The sequence below is a fragment of the Oncorhynchus gorbuscha genome, linkage group LG03, assembly GCF_021184085.1.
Source record: "Oncorhynchus gorbuscha isolate QuinsamMale2020 ecotype Even-year linkage group LG03, OgorEven_v1.0, whole genome shotgun sequence".
Lineage (NCBI taxonomy): Eukaryota > Metazoa > Chordata > Actinopteri > Salmoniformes > Salmonidae > Oncorhynchus > Oncorhynchus gorbuscha.
Window position 1 is genome coordinate 104,934,903 of NC_060175.1, and position 16,258 is coordinate 104,951,160.

The 16,258-nt window shown below is 41.8% G+C and overlaps 1 protein-coding gene across 1 annotated transcript in view; it reads left to right on the forward strand.

Annotated features, from left to right (window-relative positions):
* Positions 1-16,258, forward strand: part of sypa (synaptophysin a) — a 41,156-nt gene that overhangs the window by 23,026 nt on the left and 1,872 nt on the right. The window contains exon 6 of the mRNA XM_046337959.1: positions 15,961-16,258. This exon is cut by the window's right edge and continues 17 nt beyond it. Within this exon, the coding sequence (XP_046193915.1) occupies positions 15,961-16,233 (273 nt within the window). The 3' untranslated portion in view covers positions 16,234-16,258. The remainder of the gene's footprint in view (positions 1-15,960) is intronic.

A 16,258-nucleotide genomic window follows, 5' to 3' on the forward strand; every position in this document is an offset into this window, starting at 1 on the left:
CTGAATACAACAGGTGTAGTAGACCTCACAGTGAAATGCTGAATACAACAGGTGTAGTAGACCTCGCAGTGAAATGCTGAATACAACAGGTGTAGTAGACCTTACAGTGAAATGCTGAACACAACAGGTGTAGTATACCTCACAGTGAAATGCTGAATTACAACAGGTGTAGTAGACCTTACAGTGAAATGCTGAATACAACAGGTGTAGTAGACCTTACAGTGAAATGCTGAATACAACAGGTGTAGTAGACCTTACAGTGAAATGCTGAATACAACAGGTGTAGTAGACCTTACAGTGAAATGCTGAATACAACAGGTGTAGTAGACCTAACAGTGAAATGCTGAATACAACAGGTGTAGTAGACCTCACAGTGAAATGCTGAATACAACAGGTGTAGTAGACCTCACAGTGAAATGCTGAATACAACAGGTGTAGTAGACCTCACAGTGAAATGCTGAATACAACAGGTGTAGTAGACCTCACAGTGAAATGCTGAATACAACAGGTGTAGTAGACCTCACAGTGAAATGCTGAATACAACAGGTGTAGTAGACCTTACAGTGAAATGCTGAATACAACAGGTGTAGTATACCTCACAGTGAAATGCTGAATACAACAGGTGTAGTAGACCTTACAGTGAAATACTGAATACAACAGGTGTAGTAGACCTTACAGTGAAATGCTGAATACAACAGGTGTAGTAGACCTTACAGTGAAATGCTGAATACAACAGGTGTAGTAGACCTAACAGTGAAATGCTGAATACAACAGGTGTAGTAGACCTCACAGTGAAATGCTGAATACAACAGGTGTAGTAGACCTTACAGTGAAATACTGAATACAACAGGTGTAGTAGACCTTACAGTGAAATGCTGAATACAACAGGTGTAGTAGACCTTACAGTGAAATACTGAATACAACAGGTGTAGTAGACCTTACAGTGAAATGCTGAATACAACAGGTGTAGTACAGGTGTAGTAGACCTCACAGTGAAATGCTGAATACAACAGGTGTAGTAGACCTTACAGTGAAATGCTGAATACAACAGGTGTAGTAGACCTTACAGTGGAATACAACAGGTGTAGTAGACCTTACAGTGAAATGCTGAATACAACAGGTGTAGTAGACCTTACAGTGAAATGCTGAATACAACAGGTGTAGTAGACCTCACAGTGAAATGCTGAATACAACAGGTGTAGTAGACCTCACAGTGAAATGCTGAATACAACAGGTGTAGTAGACCTCACAGTGAAATGCTGAATACAACAGGTGTAGTAGACCTCACAGTGAAATGCTGAATACAACAGGTGTAGTAGACCTCACAGTGAAATGCTGAATACAACAGGTGTAGTAGACCTCACAGTGAAATGCTGAATACAACAGGTGTAGTAGACCTCACAGTGAAATGCTGAATACAACAGGTGTAGTAGACCTCACAGTGAAATGCTGAATACAACAGGTGTAGTAGACCTCACAGTGAAATGCTGAATACAACAGGTGTAGTAGACCTTACAGTGAAATGCTGAATACAACAGGTGTAGTAGACCTTACAGTGAAATGCTGAATACAACAGGTGTAGTAGACCTCACAGTGAAATGCTGAATACAACAGGTGTAGTAGACCTAACAGTGAAATGCTGAATACAACAGGTGTAGTTCACAGTGAAATGCTGAATACAACAGGTGTAGTAGACCTCACAGTGAAATGCTGAATACAACAGGTCTAGTAGACCTCACAGTGAAATGCTGAATACAACAGGTGTAGTAGAGCTCACAGTGAAATACTGAATACAACAGGTGTAGTAGACCTCACAGTGAAATGCTGAATACAACAGGTGTAGTAGACCTCACAGTGAAATGCTGAATACAACAGGTGTAGTAGAGCTCACAGTGAAATGCTGAATACAACAGGTGTAGTAGACCTCACAGTGAAATGCTGAATACAACAGGTGTAGTAGACCTTACAGTGAAATGCTGAATACAACAGATGTAGTAGACCTTACAGTGAAATGCTGAATACAACAGATGTAGTAGACCTCACAGTGAAATGCTGAATACAACAGGTATAGTAGACCTTACAGTGAAATGCTGAATACAACAGGTGTAGTAGACCTTACAGTGAAATGCTGAATACAACAGGTATAGTAGACCTTACAGTGAAATGCTGAATACAACAGGTGTAGTAGACCTTACAGTGAAATGCTGAATACAACAGGTGTAGTAGACCTCACAGTGAAATGCTGAATACAACAGGTGTAGTAGACCTCACAGTGAAATGCTGAATACAACAGGTGTAGTAGACCTTACAGTGAAATGCTGAATACAACAGGTGTAGTAGACCTTACAGTGAAATGCTGAATACAACAGGTGTAGTAGACCTCACAGTGAAATGCTGAATACAACAGGTCTAGTAGACCTCAAAGTGAAATGCTGAATACAACAGGTGTAGTAGAGCTCACAGTGAAATGCTTCCTGTCACAGACCTGTATACTTTAGAATGATACAACAGGTTAGCGGCCATCTTGTACAGGTGATATGTCATGAGTCTTACGTCGTTTCCTGTGTGTGTACAGTAGAGATCGTGTTTTCCACCTTGTGCCGCAGGATGTTTCACGTGGATGTGTGTGTTCACCTTTGGTTGGTCAGCTCCGCTGCGTCTTGTTCAGGTGTTCTATATGTCAGTGTGAGTCACGGACCCAGACAAAGTGTGTTTCCAGACCTTACAGTGATGCCGCATTAGCCTGCATTGGAACCGACTGTGTGTAACCTTCACAGACCCCGTCATGTCTGGACTCAACACCTCCGTCGTGAGTGAAATTAACAGCTAGGTTCCAACAGCTATAACAGTTTATTGTAGCAGTGATCTTACCTTGGGAGTGTCTATGCTGTGTTCCGTTCAGTACAAACATGTCTGAGTGTCTACAGGTTCATTGTAACAGAGATGTTACATTACAGTTTATTGTACAGTGATGTTACATTATTCATTGTAACAGAAATACCATTACAACAGTGATACATTACATGTACTAACAGAGATGTTACATTACATTCATTGTAACAGAGATGTTACATTACATTCATTGTAACAGAGATGTTACATTACATTCATTGTAACAGAGATGTTACATTACATTCATTGTAACAGAGATGTTACATTACATTCATTGTAACAGAGATGTTACATTACATTCATTGTAACAGAGATGTTACATTACATTCATTGTAACAGAGATGTTACATTTACATTCATTATAACAGAGATGTTACATTACATTCATTGTAACAGAAATGTTACATTACATTCATTGTAACAGAGATGTAGTATTCATTGTAACAGAGATGTTACATTACATTCATTGTAACAGAGATGTTACATTACATTCATTGTAACATGTTACATTACATTCATTGTGTAACAGATGTTACATTACATTCATTGTAACAGAGATGTTATATTACATTCATTGAAATTAGAAACAATGTCATTGAAACATTGGAACATTGAAAGAGAAATTGATATGAATGATTAATCAGCAGAATCCATGTTTTTAATAATAACCCTCTCATGTGGGATTGTTGACATCTCCCACATCTTTTTGATCTCCCTGGATCCTTGTTAATGTCCTGAGATCTCCCTGGATCCTCCGTGAATGTCCTTGAGAGATCTCCCTGAATCCTTGTTAATGTCCTGAGAGATCTCCTGGATCCTGGATCCTTGTTAATGTCCAGAAAGATCTCCCTGAATCCTTGTTAATGTCCTGGGAGATCTCCCTGAATCCTGGATCCTTGTTAATGTCCTGAAAGATCTCCCTGGATCCTTGTTAATGTCCTGAGAGATCTCCCTGAATCCTGATCCTTGTTAATGTCCTGAGAGATCTCCTGGATCCTTGTTAATGTCCTGAGAGATCTCCTGAATCCTGATCCTGGATCCTGATCCTTGTTAATGTCCTGAGAGATCTCCCTGAATCCTTGTTAATGTCCTGAGAGATCTCCCTGAATCCTGGATCCTCGTTAATGTCCTGAGAGATCTCCTGGATTATTGTTAATGTCCTGAGAGATCTCCTGGATCCTTGTAATGTCCTGAAAGATCTCCCTGGATCCTTGTTAATGTCTGAAGATCTCCCTGGATCCTTGTTAATGTCCTGAGAGATCTCCCTGGATCCTTGTTAATGTCCTGAGAGATCTCCCTGGATCCTTGAAATGCTGAGAGATCCTGTGTTAATGTCCTGAGAGATCTCCCCCTGGATCCTTGTTAATGTCCTGAGAGATCTCCTGGATCCTACCTGAGATATCTCCCTGGATCCTTGTTAATGTCTGAGAGATCTCCCTGGATCCTTGTTAATGAATGAGAGATCTCCTGGATCCTTGTTAATGTCCTGAGAGATCTCCCTGGATCCTTGTTAATGTCCTGAGAGATCTCCCTGGATCCTGTTAATGTCCTGAGAGATCTCCCTGGATGTTAATGTCCTGAATCCTGAGAGATCTCCCTGGATCCTTGTTAATGTCCTGAGAGATCTCCTGGATCCTTGTTAATGTCCTGAGATCTCCCTGGATCCGTGGTAATGTCCTGAGTCAGCTTGTTCTCAATTTTGAAACCATTGCATACTGTAGCTATGACATAACTATGTAATATAGCGTATATAGGCCCCCTAGGTCTGTATACAAATCAAATTGTATTAGTCACATGCGCTGAATACAACAGGTGTAGTAGACCTCACAGTGAAATGCTGAATACAACAGGTGAGTAGACCTCACAGTGAAATGCTGAATACAACAGGTGTAGTAGACCTCACAGTGAAATGCTGAATACAACAGGTGTAGTAGACCTCACAGTGAAATGCTGAATACAACAGGTGTAGTAGACCTCACAGTGAAATGCTGAATACAACAGGTGTAGTAGACCTCGCAGTGAAATGCTGAATACAACAGGTGTAGTAGACCTTACAGTGAAATGCTGAACACAACAGGTGTAGTATACCTCACAGTGAAATGCTGAATTACAACAGGTGTAGTAGACCTTACAGTGAAATGCTGAATACAACAGGTGTAGTAGACCTTACAGTGAAATGCTGAATACAACAGGTGTAGTAGACCTTACAGTGAAATGCTGAATACAACAGGTGTAGTAGACCTTACAGTGAAATACTGAATACAACAGGTGTAGTAGACCTTACAGTGAAATGCTGAACACAACAGGTGTAGTATACCTTACAGTGAAATACTGAATACAACAGGTGTAGTAGACCTTACAGTGAAATGCTGAATACAACAGGTGTAGTAGACCTTACAGTGAAATACTGAATACAACAGGTGTAGTAGACCTTACAGTGAAATGCTGAATACAACAGGTGTAGTAGACCTCACAGTGAAATGCTGAATACAACAGGTGTAGTAGACCTTACAGTGAAATGCTGAATACAACAGGTGTAGTAGACCTTACAGTGAAATGCTGAATACAACAGGTGTAGTAGACCTTACAGTGAAATGCTGAATACAACAGGTGTAGTAGACCTTACAGTGAAATGCTGAATACAACAGGTGTAGTAGACCTAACAGTGAAATGCTGAATACAACAGGTGTAGACCTAACAGTGAAATGCTGAATACAACAGGTGTAGTAGACCTCACAGTGAAATGCTGAATACAACAGGTGTAGTAGACCTCACAGTGAAATGCTGAATACAACAGGTGTAGTAGACCTCACAGTGAAATGCTGAATACAACAGGTGTAGTAGACCTCACAGTGAAATGCTGAATACAACAGGTGTAGTAGACCTTACAGTGAAATGCTGAACACAACAGGTGTAGTATACCTCACAGTGAAATGCTGAATTACAACAGGTGTAGTAGACCTCACAGTGAAATACTGAATACAACAGGTGTAGTAGACCTTACAGTGAAATGCTGAATACAACAGGTGTAGTAGACCTTACAGTGAAATGCTGAATACAACAGGTGTAGTAGACCTTACAGTGAAATGCTGAATACAACAGGTGTAGTAGAACAGTGAAATGCTGAATACAACAGGTGTAGTAGACCTTACAGTGAAATGCTGAATACAACAGGTGTAGTAGACCTTACAGTGAAATGCTGAATACAACAGGTGTAGTAGACCTTACAGTGAAATGCTGAATACAACAGGTGTAGTAGACCTTACAGTGAAATGCTGAATACAACAGGTGTAGTAGACCTACAGTGAAATGCTGAATACAACAGGTGTAGTAGACCTAACAGTGAAATGCTGAATACAACAGGTGTAGTAGACCTCACAGTGAAATACTGAACACAACAGGTGTAGTATACCTTACAGTGAAATACTGAATACAACAGGTGTAGTAGACCTTACAGTGAAATGCTGAATACAACAGGTGTAGTAGACCTTACAGTGAAATACTGAATACAACAGGTGTAGTAGACCTTACAGTGAAATGCTGAATACAACAGGTGTAGTAGACCTCACAGTGAAATGCTGAATACAACAGGTGTAGTAGACCTTACAGTGAAATGCTGAATACAACAGGTGTAGTAGACCTTACAGTGAAATGCTGAATACAACAGGTGTAGTAGACCTTACAGTGAAATGCTGAATACAACAGGTGTAGTAGACCTTACAGTGAAATGCTGAATACAACAGGTGTAGTAGACCTAACAGTGAAATGCTGAATACAACAGGTGTAGTAGACCTCACAGTGAAATGCTGAATACAACAGGTGTAGTAGACCTCACAGTGAAATGCTGAATACAACAGGTGTAGTAGACCTCACAGTGAAATGCTGAATACAACAGGTGTAGTAGACCTCACAGTGAAATGCTGAATACAACAGGTGTAGTAGACCTCGCAGTGAAATGCTGAATACAACAGGTGTAGTAGACCTTACAGTGAAATGCTGAACACAACAGGTGTAGTATACCTCACAGTGAAATGCTGAATTACAACAGGTGTAGTAGACCTTACAGTGAAATGCTGAATACAACAGGTGTAGTAGACCTTACAGTGAAATGCTGAATACAACAGGTGTAGTAGACCTTACAGTGAAATGCTGAATACAACAGGTGTAGTAGACCTTACAGTGAAATGCTGAATACAACAGGTGTAGTAGACCTAACAGTGAAATGCTGAATACAACAGGTGTAGTAGACCTCACAGTGAAATGCTGAATACAACAGGTGTAGTAGACCTCACAGTGAAATGCTGAATACAACAGGTCTAGTAGACCTCACAGTGAAATGCTGAATATAACAGGTGTAGTAGAGCTCACAGTGAAATACTGAATACAACAGGTGTAGTAGACCTCACAGTGAAATGCTGAATACAACAGGTGTAGTAGACCTCACAGTGAAATGCTGAATACAACAGGTGTAGTAGAGCTCACAGTGAAATGCTGAATACAACAGGTGTAGTAGACCTCACAGTGAAATGCTGAATACAACAGGTGTAGTAGACCTTACAGTGAAATGCTGAATACAACAGATGTAGTAGAACTTACAGTGAAATGCTGAATACAACAGATGTAGTAGACCTCACAGTGAAATGCTGAATACAACAGGTATAGTAGACCTTACAGTGAAATGCTGAATACAACAGGTGTAGTAGACCTTACAGTGAAATGCTGAATACAACAGGTATAGTAGACCTTACAGTGAAATGCTGAATACAACAGGTGTAGTAGACCTTACAGTGAAATGCTGAATACAACAGGTGTAGTAGACCTCACAGTGAAATTGCTGAATACAACAGGTGTAGTAGACCTCACAGTGAAATGCTGAATACAACAGGTGTAGTAGACCTTACAGTGAAATGCTGAATACAACAGGTGTAGTAGACCTTACAGTGAAATGCTGAATACAACAGGTGTAGTAGACCTCACAGTGAAATGCTGAATACAACAGGTCTAGTAGACCTCAAAGTGAAATGCTGAATACAACAGGTGTAGTAGAGCTCACAGTGAAATGCTGAATACAACAGGTGTAGTAGACCTCACAGTGAAATGCTGAATACAACAGGTGTAGTAGACCTCACAGTGAAATGCTGAATACAACAGGTGTAGTAGACCTCACAGTGAAATGCTGAATACAACAGGTGTAGTAGACCTTACAGTGAAATGCTGAATACAACAGGTGTAGTAGACCTCACAGTGAAATGCTGAATACAACAGGTCTAGTAGACCTCACAGTGAAATGCTGAATACAACAGGTGTAGTAGAGCTCACAGTGAAATACTGAATACAACAGGTGTAGTAGACCTCACAGTGAAATGCTGAATACAACAGGTGTAGTAGACCTTACAGTGAAATGCTGAATACAACAGGTGTAGTAGACCTCACAGTGAAATGCTGAATACAACAGGTCTAGTAGACCTCACAGTGAAATGCTGAATACAACAGGTGTAGTAGAGCTCACAGTGAAATACTGAATACAACAGGTGTAGTAGACCTCACAGTGAAATGCTGAATACAACAGGTGTAGTAGACCTCACAGTGAAATGCTGAATACAACAGGTGTAGTAGAGCTCACAGTGAAATGCTGAATACAACAGGTGTAGTAGACCTCACAGTGAAATGCTGAATACAACAGGTGTAGTAGACCTTACAGTGAAATGCTGAATACAACAGATGTAGTAGACCTTACAGTGAAATGCTGAATACAACAGATGTAGTAGACCTCACAGTGAAATGCTGAATACAACAGGTATAGTAGACCTTACAGTGAAATGCTGAATACAACAGGTGTAGTAGACCTTACAGTGAAATGCTGAATACAACAGGTATAGTAGACCTTACAGTGAAATGCTGAATACAACAGGTGTAGTAGACCTTACAGTGAAATGCTGAATACAACAGGTGTAGTAGACCTCACAGTGAAATGCTGAATACAACAGGTGTAGTAGACCTCACAGTGAAATGCTGAATACAACAGGTGTAGTAGACCTTACAGTGAAATGCTGAATACAACAGGTGTAGTAGACCTTACAGTGAAATGCTGAATACAACAGGTGTAGTAGACCTCACAGTGAAATGCTGAATACAACAGGTCTAGTAGACCTCAAAGTGAAATGCTGAATACAACAGGTGTAGTAGAGCTCACAGTGAAATGCTGAATACAACAGGTGTAGTAGACCTCACAGTGAAATGCTGAATACAACAGGTGTAGTAGACCTCACAGTGAAATGCTGAATACAACAGGTGTAGTAGACCTCACAGTGAAATGCTGAATACAACAGGTGTAGTAGACCTCACAGTGAAATGCTGAATACAACAGGTGTAGTAGACCTCACAGTGAAATGCTGAATACAACAGGTGTAGTAGACCTCACAGTGAAATGCTGAATACAACAGGTGTAGTAGACCTTACAGTGAAATGCTGAATACAACAGATGTAGTAGACCTCACAGTGAAATGCTGAATACAACAGGTATAGTAGACCTTACAGTGAAATGCTGAATACAACAGGTGTAGTAGACCTTACAGTGAAATGCTGAATACAACAGGTATAGTAGACCTTACAGTGAAATGCTGAATACAACAGGTGTAGTAGACCTTACAGTGAAATGCTGAATACAACAGGTGTAGTAGACCTCACAGTGAAATGCTGAATACAACAGGTATAGTAGACCTTACAGTGAAATGCTGAATACAACAGGTGTAGTAGACCTTACAGTGAAATGCTGAATACAACAGGTATAGTAGACCTTACAGTGAAATGCTGAATACAACAGGTGTAGTAGACCTTACAGTGAAATGCTGAATACAACAGGTGTAGTTGACCTCACAGTGAAATGCTGAATACAACAGGTATAGTAGACCTTACAGTGAAATGCTGAATACAACAGGTGTAGTAGACCTTACAGTGAAATGCTGAATACAACAGGTGTAGTAGACCTTACAGTGAAATGCTGAATACAACAGGTATAGTAGACCTTACAGTGAAATGCTGAATACAACAGGTGTAGTAGACCTTACAGTGAAATGCTGAATACAACAGGTGTAGTAGACCTCACAGTGAAATGCTGAATACAACAGGTGTAGTAGACCTCACAGTGAAATGCTGAATACAACAGGTGTAGTAGACCTCACAATGAAATGCTGAATACAACAGGTGTAGTAGACCTCACAGTGAAATGCTGAATACAACAGGTGTAGTAGACCTCACAGTGAAATGCTGAATACAACAGGTGTAGTAGACCTTACAGTGAAATGCTGAATACAACAGGTGTAGTAGACCTCACAGTGAAATACTGAATACAACAGGTGTAGTAGACCTCACAGTGAAATGCTGAATACAACAGGTGTAGTAGACCTCACAGTGAAATGCTGAATACAACAGGTGTAGTAGACCTCACAGTGAAATGCTGAATACAACAGGTGTAGTAGACCTTACAGTGAAATGCTGAATACAACAGGTGTAGTAGACCTTACAGTGAAATGCTGAATACAACAGGTGTAGTAGACCTCACAGTGAAATGCTGAATACAACAGGTGTAGTAGACCTCACAGTGAAATGCTGAATACAACAGGTGTAGTATACCTTACAGTGAAATGCTGAATACAACAGGTGTAGTAGACCTTACAGTGAAATGCTGAATACAACAGGTGTAGTAGACCTTACAGTGAAATGCTGAATACAACAGGTGTAGTAGACCTCACAGTGAAATGCTGAATACAACAGGTGTAGTAGACCTCACAGTGAAATGCTGAATACAACAGGTGTAGTAGACCTTACAGTGAAATGCTTACCGGTACTTACGAGCCCCTAACCAACAATGTTGTCAAAAAATAATAAGAATAAGAAATCAAAGTAACAAGTAATTTTTTGCAGTGTAATTACACTAATATTTATATTAATTACACAAACCAAAAGTATGTGGACACCTGCTCATCAAACATCTCATTCCAACATCATGGGCATTAAAATGGAGTTGGTCCCCCCTTTGTTGCTATAACAGCCTCCACTCTTCTGTGAAGGCTTTACACTAGACGCTGAAACATTGCTGTGGGAACTTGCTTCCATTCAGCCAGAGCATTAGTGAGGTTGGGCACTGATGTTGGGCGATTTGGTCTGACTCGCAGTCGGCATCCAATTTGGCATTTGTTGGAGTTGAGGTCAGGGCACTGTGCAGGCCAGTCAAGATCTTCCACACCGAACTCGACAAACCATTTCTGTATGGACCTCGCTTTGTGCACGGGGGACATTGTCATGCTGAAACAGGAAAGGGCCTTTCCCAAACTGTTGCCACAAAGTTGGAAGCACAGAATCATCTAGAATGTAATTGTATGCTGCAGCGTTAAGATTTCCCTTCACCAGAACTAAGGGGTCTAGCCTGAACCATGAAAAACAGCCCCAGACCATTATTCCTCATCCACCAAACTTTACAGTTGGCACTATGCATTGGGGCAGGTAGTGTTGGCATCCGCCAAACCCAGATTAGTCCGTCGGACTGCCAGATGGTGAAGTGTGATTCATCACTCTAGAGAATATGTTTCCACTGCTTTAGAGTCCAATGGCGGCGAGCTTTACACCATCTTAGGCTTGTGTGCGGCTGCTCGGCAACGTAAGCCCATTTCATGAGCCTCCTGACAAACAGTTATTGTGTTGACGTTGCTTCCAGTTCAGTAGTGAGGGTTTTTAACGTTGTTCTTCCTCTGATGAGGAGTATGAAATATCGGACCAATGCACAGCGTGGTATGTGTTCATGATGATTTATTTTACTGAACACTGAAAATACAAAATAAATACAGTCCTGTAAGATGCGTAAAACACTAAAACAGAAAATAATCACCCACCAAAACACAGGTGGGAAAAGGCTGCCTAAGTATGATTCTCAATCAGAGACAACGAACAACACCTGGCTCTGATTGAGAACCATACCAGGCCAAACACATAAACACAACATTCACGCCCTGACCAAACTAAAATAAAGACATAACAAAGGAACTAAGCACAGAACGTGACAGTTTTGCAACCGAGGACAGATTATTTCTTACACGGTTCAGCGCTCGCATTCTGTGAGTTTGTGTGGCCTACCACTTCCCGGCTGAGCCGTTTTTGCTCCTAGACGTTTCCACTTCACAATAACAACATTTACATTTGACCGGAACAGGACAACACATACAGTTGACCGGGGGCAGCTCTAGCAGGGCAGAAATTTGACAAACTGACTTGTTGGAAAGGTGGCATCCTATGACAGTGCCACGTTGAAAGTCACTGAGCTCTTCAGTAAGGGCCATGCTACAGCCAATGTTTTTGTCTATGGAGATTGCATGGCTGTGTGCTCGATTTTATACTCGGGTCAACAACGGGTGTGGCTGAAATAGCCACACACGCATCCTCCAATGTGGGTTTGGCAGATGCAAGGAGAACGCTACCTGTCCGAATGCATAGTGCCAACTGTAAAGTTTGGTGGAGGAGGACTAATATTCTGAGGCTGTACACATACTTGTGTATATACAGTTCATTCTGAAAGTATTCAGACCCCTTGATTTTTTCCACATTTTGATACATTACAGCCTTATTCTACAATGAATCAGCTCTGGCATCTTCCCTAATATTTGAAACCAAAGCTTGATTCCCTGTCAACAGGAATATCTGAAAGATCCTCTGCAGTATCATCAACAGCATCGACAAAATGTCCTGAACAAATGTCAAATTTTCTTCTCACCAAAATACCGTACAACAGACCATGTGTCCTTATTTATTATTAACACAGACCTTCAGACCCTTATTGACAAACAAAACCAAAAAAAAAACATGTTGATCTCTGTTGATTTAAACACATATTTGGAATAATTTTGGCATGAGAGTGTGCTAGACAAATTGATGGAAAGTGGTGTTGGGAGAAAAACATACAACGTTATAAAATCCATGTACACAAACAAACAAGTGTGCGGTTAAAATTGGCAAAAGCACACACATTTCTTTCTACAGGGTTGTGGGGTGAGACAGGGATGAAGCTTGAGCCCCACCCACTTCAACATACAGTGCATTCGGAAGGCATTCAGACCCCTGGGCTTTTTTCCACATTTTGTTACATTACAGACTTATTCTACAATGGATCAAAATTGTGTTTTTTTCCCGCTCATCACACAATACCCCATAATGCATCACAATACATCATAATGACATCACAATACCCCATAATGCATCACAATACATCATAATGACATCACAATACCCCATAATGACATCATAATGACATCACAATACCCCATAATGACATCACAATACCCCATAATGCATCACAATACATCATAATGACATCACAATACCCCATAATGACATCACAATACCCCATAATGCATCACAATACATCATAATGACATCACAATACCCCATAATGACATCACAATACCCCATAATGCATCACAATACATCATAATGACATCACAATACCCCATAATGCATCACAATACATCATAATGACATCACAATACCCCATAATGACATCATAATGACATCACAATACCCCATAATGACATCACAATACCCCATAATGCATCACAATACTCCATAATGCATCACAATACATCATAATGACGTCACAATACCCCATAATGCATCACAATACATCATAATGACATCACAATACCCCATAATGACAAAGCAACAAAAAAAATGTATAAACCCCCTGGGAATATTACATTTACAGTATATTTAGTATTCAAACCCTTTCCTCTGTACTTTGTTGACGCACCATTGGCAGCGATTACAGCCTCACATCTTCGTGGGTATGACTCTACAAGCTTGGCACACCTGAATTTGGGGAGTTTCTCCCATTCTTCTCTGCAGATCCTCTCAAGCTCTGTCAGGTTAGATGGGGAGCGTCGGTGCACAGCTATTTTCAGGTCTCCAGAGATGTTTTATTGAGTTCAAGTTGGGGCTCTGGCTGGGTCACTCAAGGACATTCAGAGACTTGTCCCGAAGCCACTCCTGCGTTGTCTTGACTTTGTGGTTAGGGTGGTTGTCCTGTTGGAAGGTGAACCTTCACCCAGTCTGAGGTCCTGAGCGCTCTGGAGCAGGTTTTTATCAAGCATCTCTGTACTTTGCTCCGTTAATCTTTCCCTCAATCCTGACTAGTCTTCCAGTCCCTGCCACTGAGAAACATCCCCACAGCATGATACTGCAACCACCATTCTTTACCGTAGGGATGTTGCCAGGTTTCCTTGTCTTTCAGGCCAAAGAGTTTCAAATTGGTTTTATCAGACGAGAAAATCTTTTTTTCTCATGGTCTGAGAGTCCTTTTGTGCCTTTTGGCAAACTCCAAGCGGGCTGTCATGTGCCTTTTACTGAGGAGTGTCTCCCGTCTGGTCCTGCAGAGATGGTTGTCCTTCTAAGGTTCTGCCATCTCCACAGAGGAAGTCTGTAGCTCTGTCAGAGTGACCATTAGTTTGTTGGTCACCTCCCTGACCAAGGCCCTTCTCTCCCGATTGCTCAGTTTGGCCGGGCGGCCAGCTCTAGGAAGAGTCTTGGTGGTTCCAAACTTCTTCCATTTAAGAATGATGGAGGCCACTGTGTTCTTGAGGACCCTTCAATGCTGCAGAAATGTTTTGGTACCCTTCCCCAGATCTGTTCCTCAACACAATCCTGTCTCGGATCTCTATGGACAATTCTTTCGAACTCATGGCTTGGTTTTTGCTCTGACATGCACTGTGAACTGTGGGATCCTATATAGACAGGTGTGTGCCTTTTCAAATCATATCAATCAATTGAATTTACAGCAATGTACTCCAATCAAGTTGTAGAAACATCACAAGGATGATCAATGGAAACAGGATGCACCTGAGCTCAATTTCGAGTCTCATAGCAAAGGGTCTGAATACTTATGGTAATAATATATTTGTGTTTTTTATTTTTGTTTTAATTTGGAAACATTTCTTAAAACCTGTTTTCACTTTGTCATTATGATGTATTTTGTGTAGATTAATTAGGATTTTTGTTTTTAATTTTAGAATAAGGCAAAATATGGATAAAGTCAAGGGGTCTGAATACTTTCATAATGCACTGTACAGTATAGTGTATCTTTTAGATCTCTCTCTCTCTATCACTCTCTCTCTCTCTCTCTCTCTCTCTCTCTCTCTCTATCGCTCTCTCTCTCTCTCTATCGCTCTCTCTCTCTCTCTCTCTCTCTATCATCTCTCTCTCTCTCTCTCTCTCTCTCTCTCTCTCTCTCTCTCTCTCTCTCTCTCTCTCTCTCTCTCTCTCTCTCTCTCTCTCTCTCTCTATCGCTCTCTCTCTCTCTCTATCGCTCTCTCTCTCTCTCTCTCTCTCTCTCTCTCTCTCTCTCTCTCTCTCTCTCTCTATCTCTCTCTTCTCTCTCTCTCTCTCGCTCTCTCTCTCTCTATCTCTCTCTATCGCTCTCTCTCTCTCTCTCTCTCTCTCTCTCTCTCTCTCTCTCTCTCTCTCTCTCTCTCTCTCGCTCTCTCTCTCTCTCTCTCTCTTCTCTCTCTCTCTCTCTCTCTCTCTCTCTCTCTCTCTCTCTCTCTCTCTCTCTCTCTCTCTCTCTCTCTCTCTCTCTATCTCTCTCTCTCTCTCTCTCTCTCTCTCTCTCTCTCTCTCTCTCTCTCTCTCTCTCTCTCTCTCTCTCTCTCTCTCTCTCTCTCTCTCTCTCTCTCTCTCACTCTCTCTCTCCCCTCTCTCTCTCTCTCTCTCTCTCTCTCTCTCTCTCTCTCTCTCTCTCTCTCTCTCTCTCTCTCTCTCTCTCTCTCTCTCTCTCTCTCTCTCTCTCTCTCTCTCTCTCTCTCTCTCTCACCTACCCCCTCCTATCGCTCTCTCTCTCCCCTCCCCTCTCTCTCTCCCCTTACCCATCTCTATCGCTCTCTCTCCCCTCCCCCCTCTCTCTCCCCCTTACCCCTCTCTATCTCTATCTCTCTCTCCCCTCTCCTCTCTGTCTCTCTCCCCCCTCTCTTCCCTTCCAGTATCTACAGTCCTTCATAGTAATCGCAGCATTTCTCTCTCTCTTCTTCCAAGTGTTTTGGCTTCATGAACCTGGTGCTGTGGGGAGGAAACCTGTGGTTCGTCTTTAAGGAGACCGGCATCATCGCCCCCTTCATGCGTGCCCCTCCTCCCCAGGAGAAGCAGCCCGCCCCAGACTCGTACGGTCAGCAAGCGGGGTACGAGCAGGACCCGTACGCCGGTTCCCAGGGGGGCTACCAGCCAGAATACAACCAGCAGCAGCAGGGGTACAACCAGGAGGGCGGAGAGTACGGACAGGCCCCCACCTCCTTCGCCAATCAGATGTGAGGGGGAGGAGGAAAGAGGAAGTGTG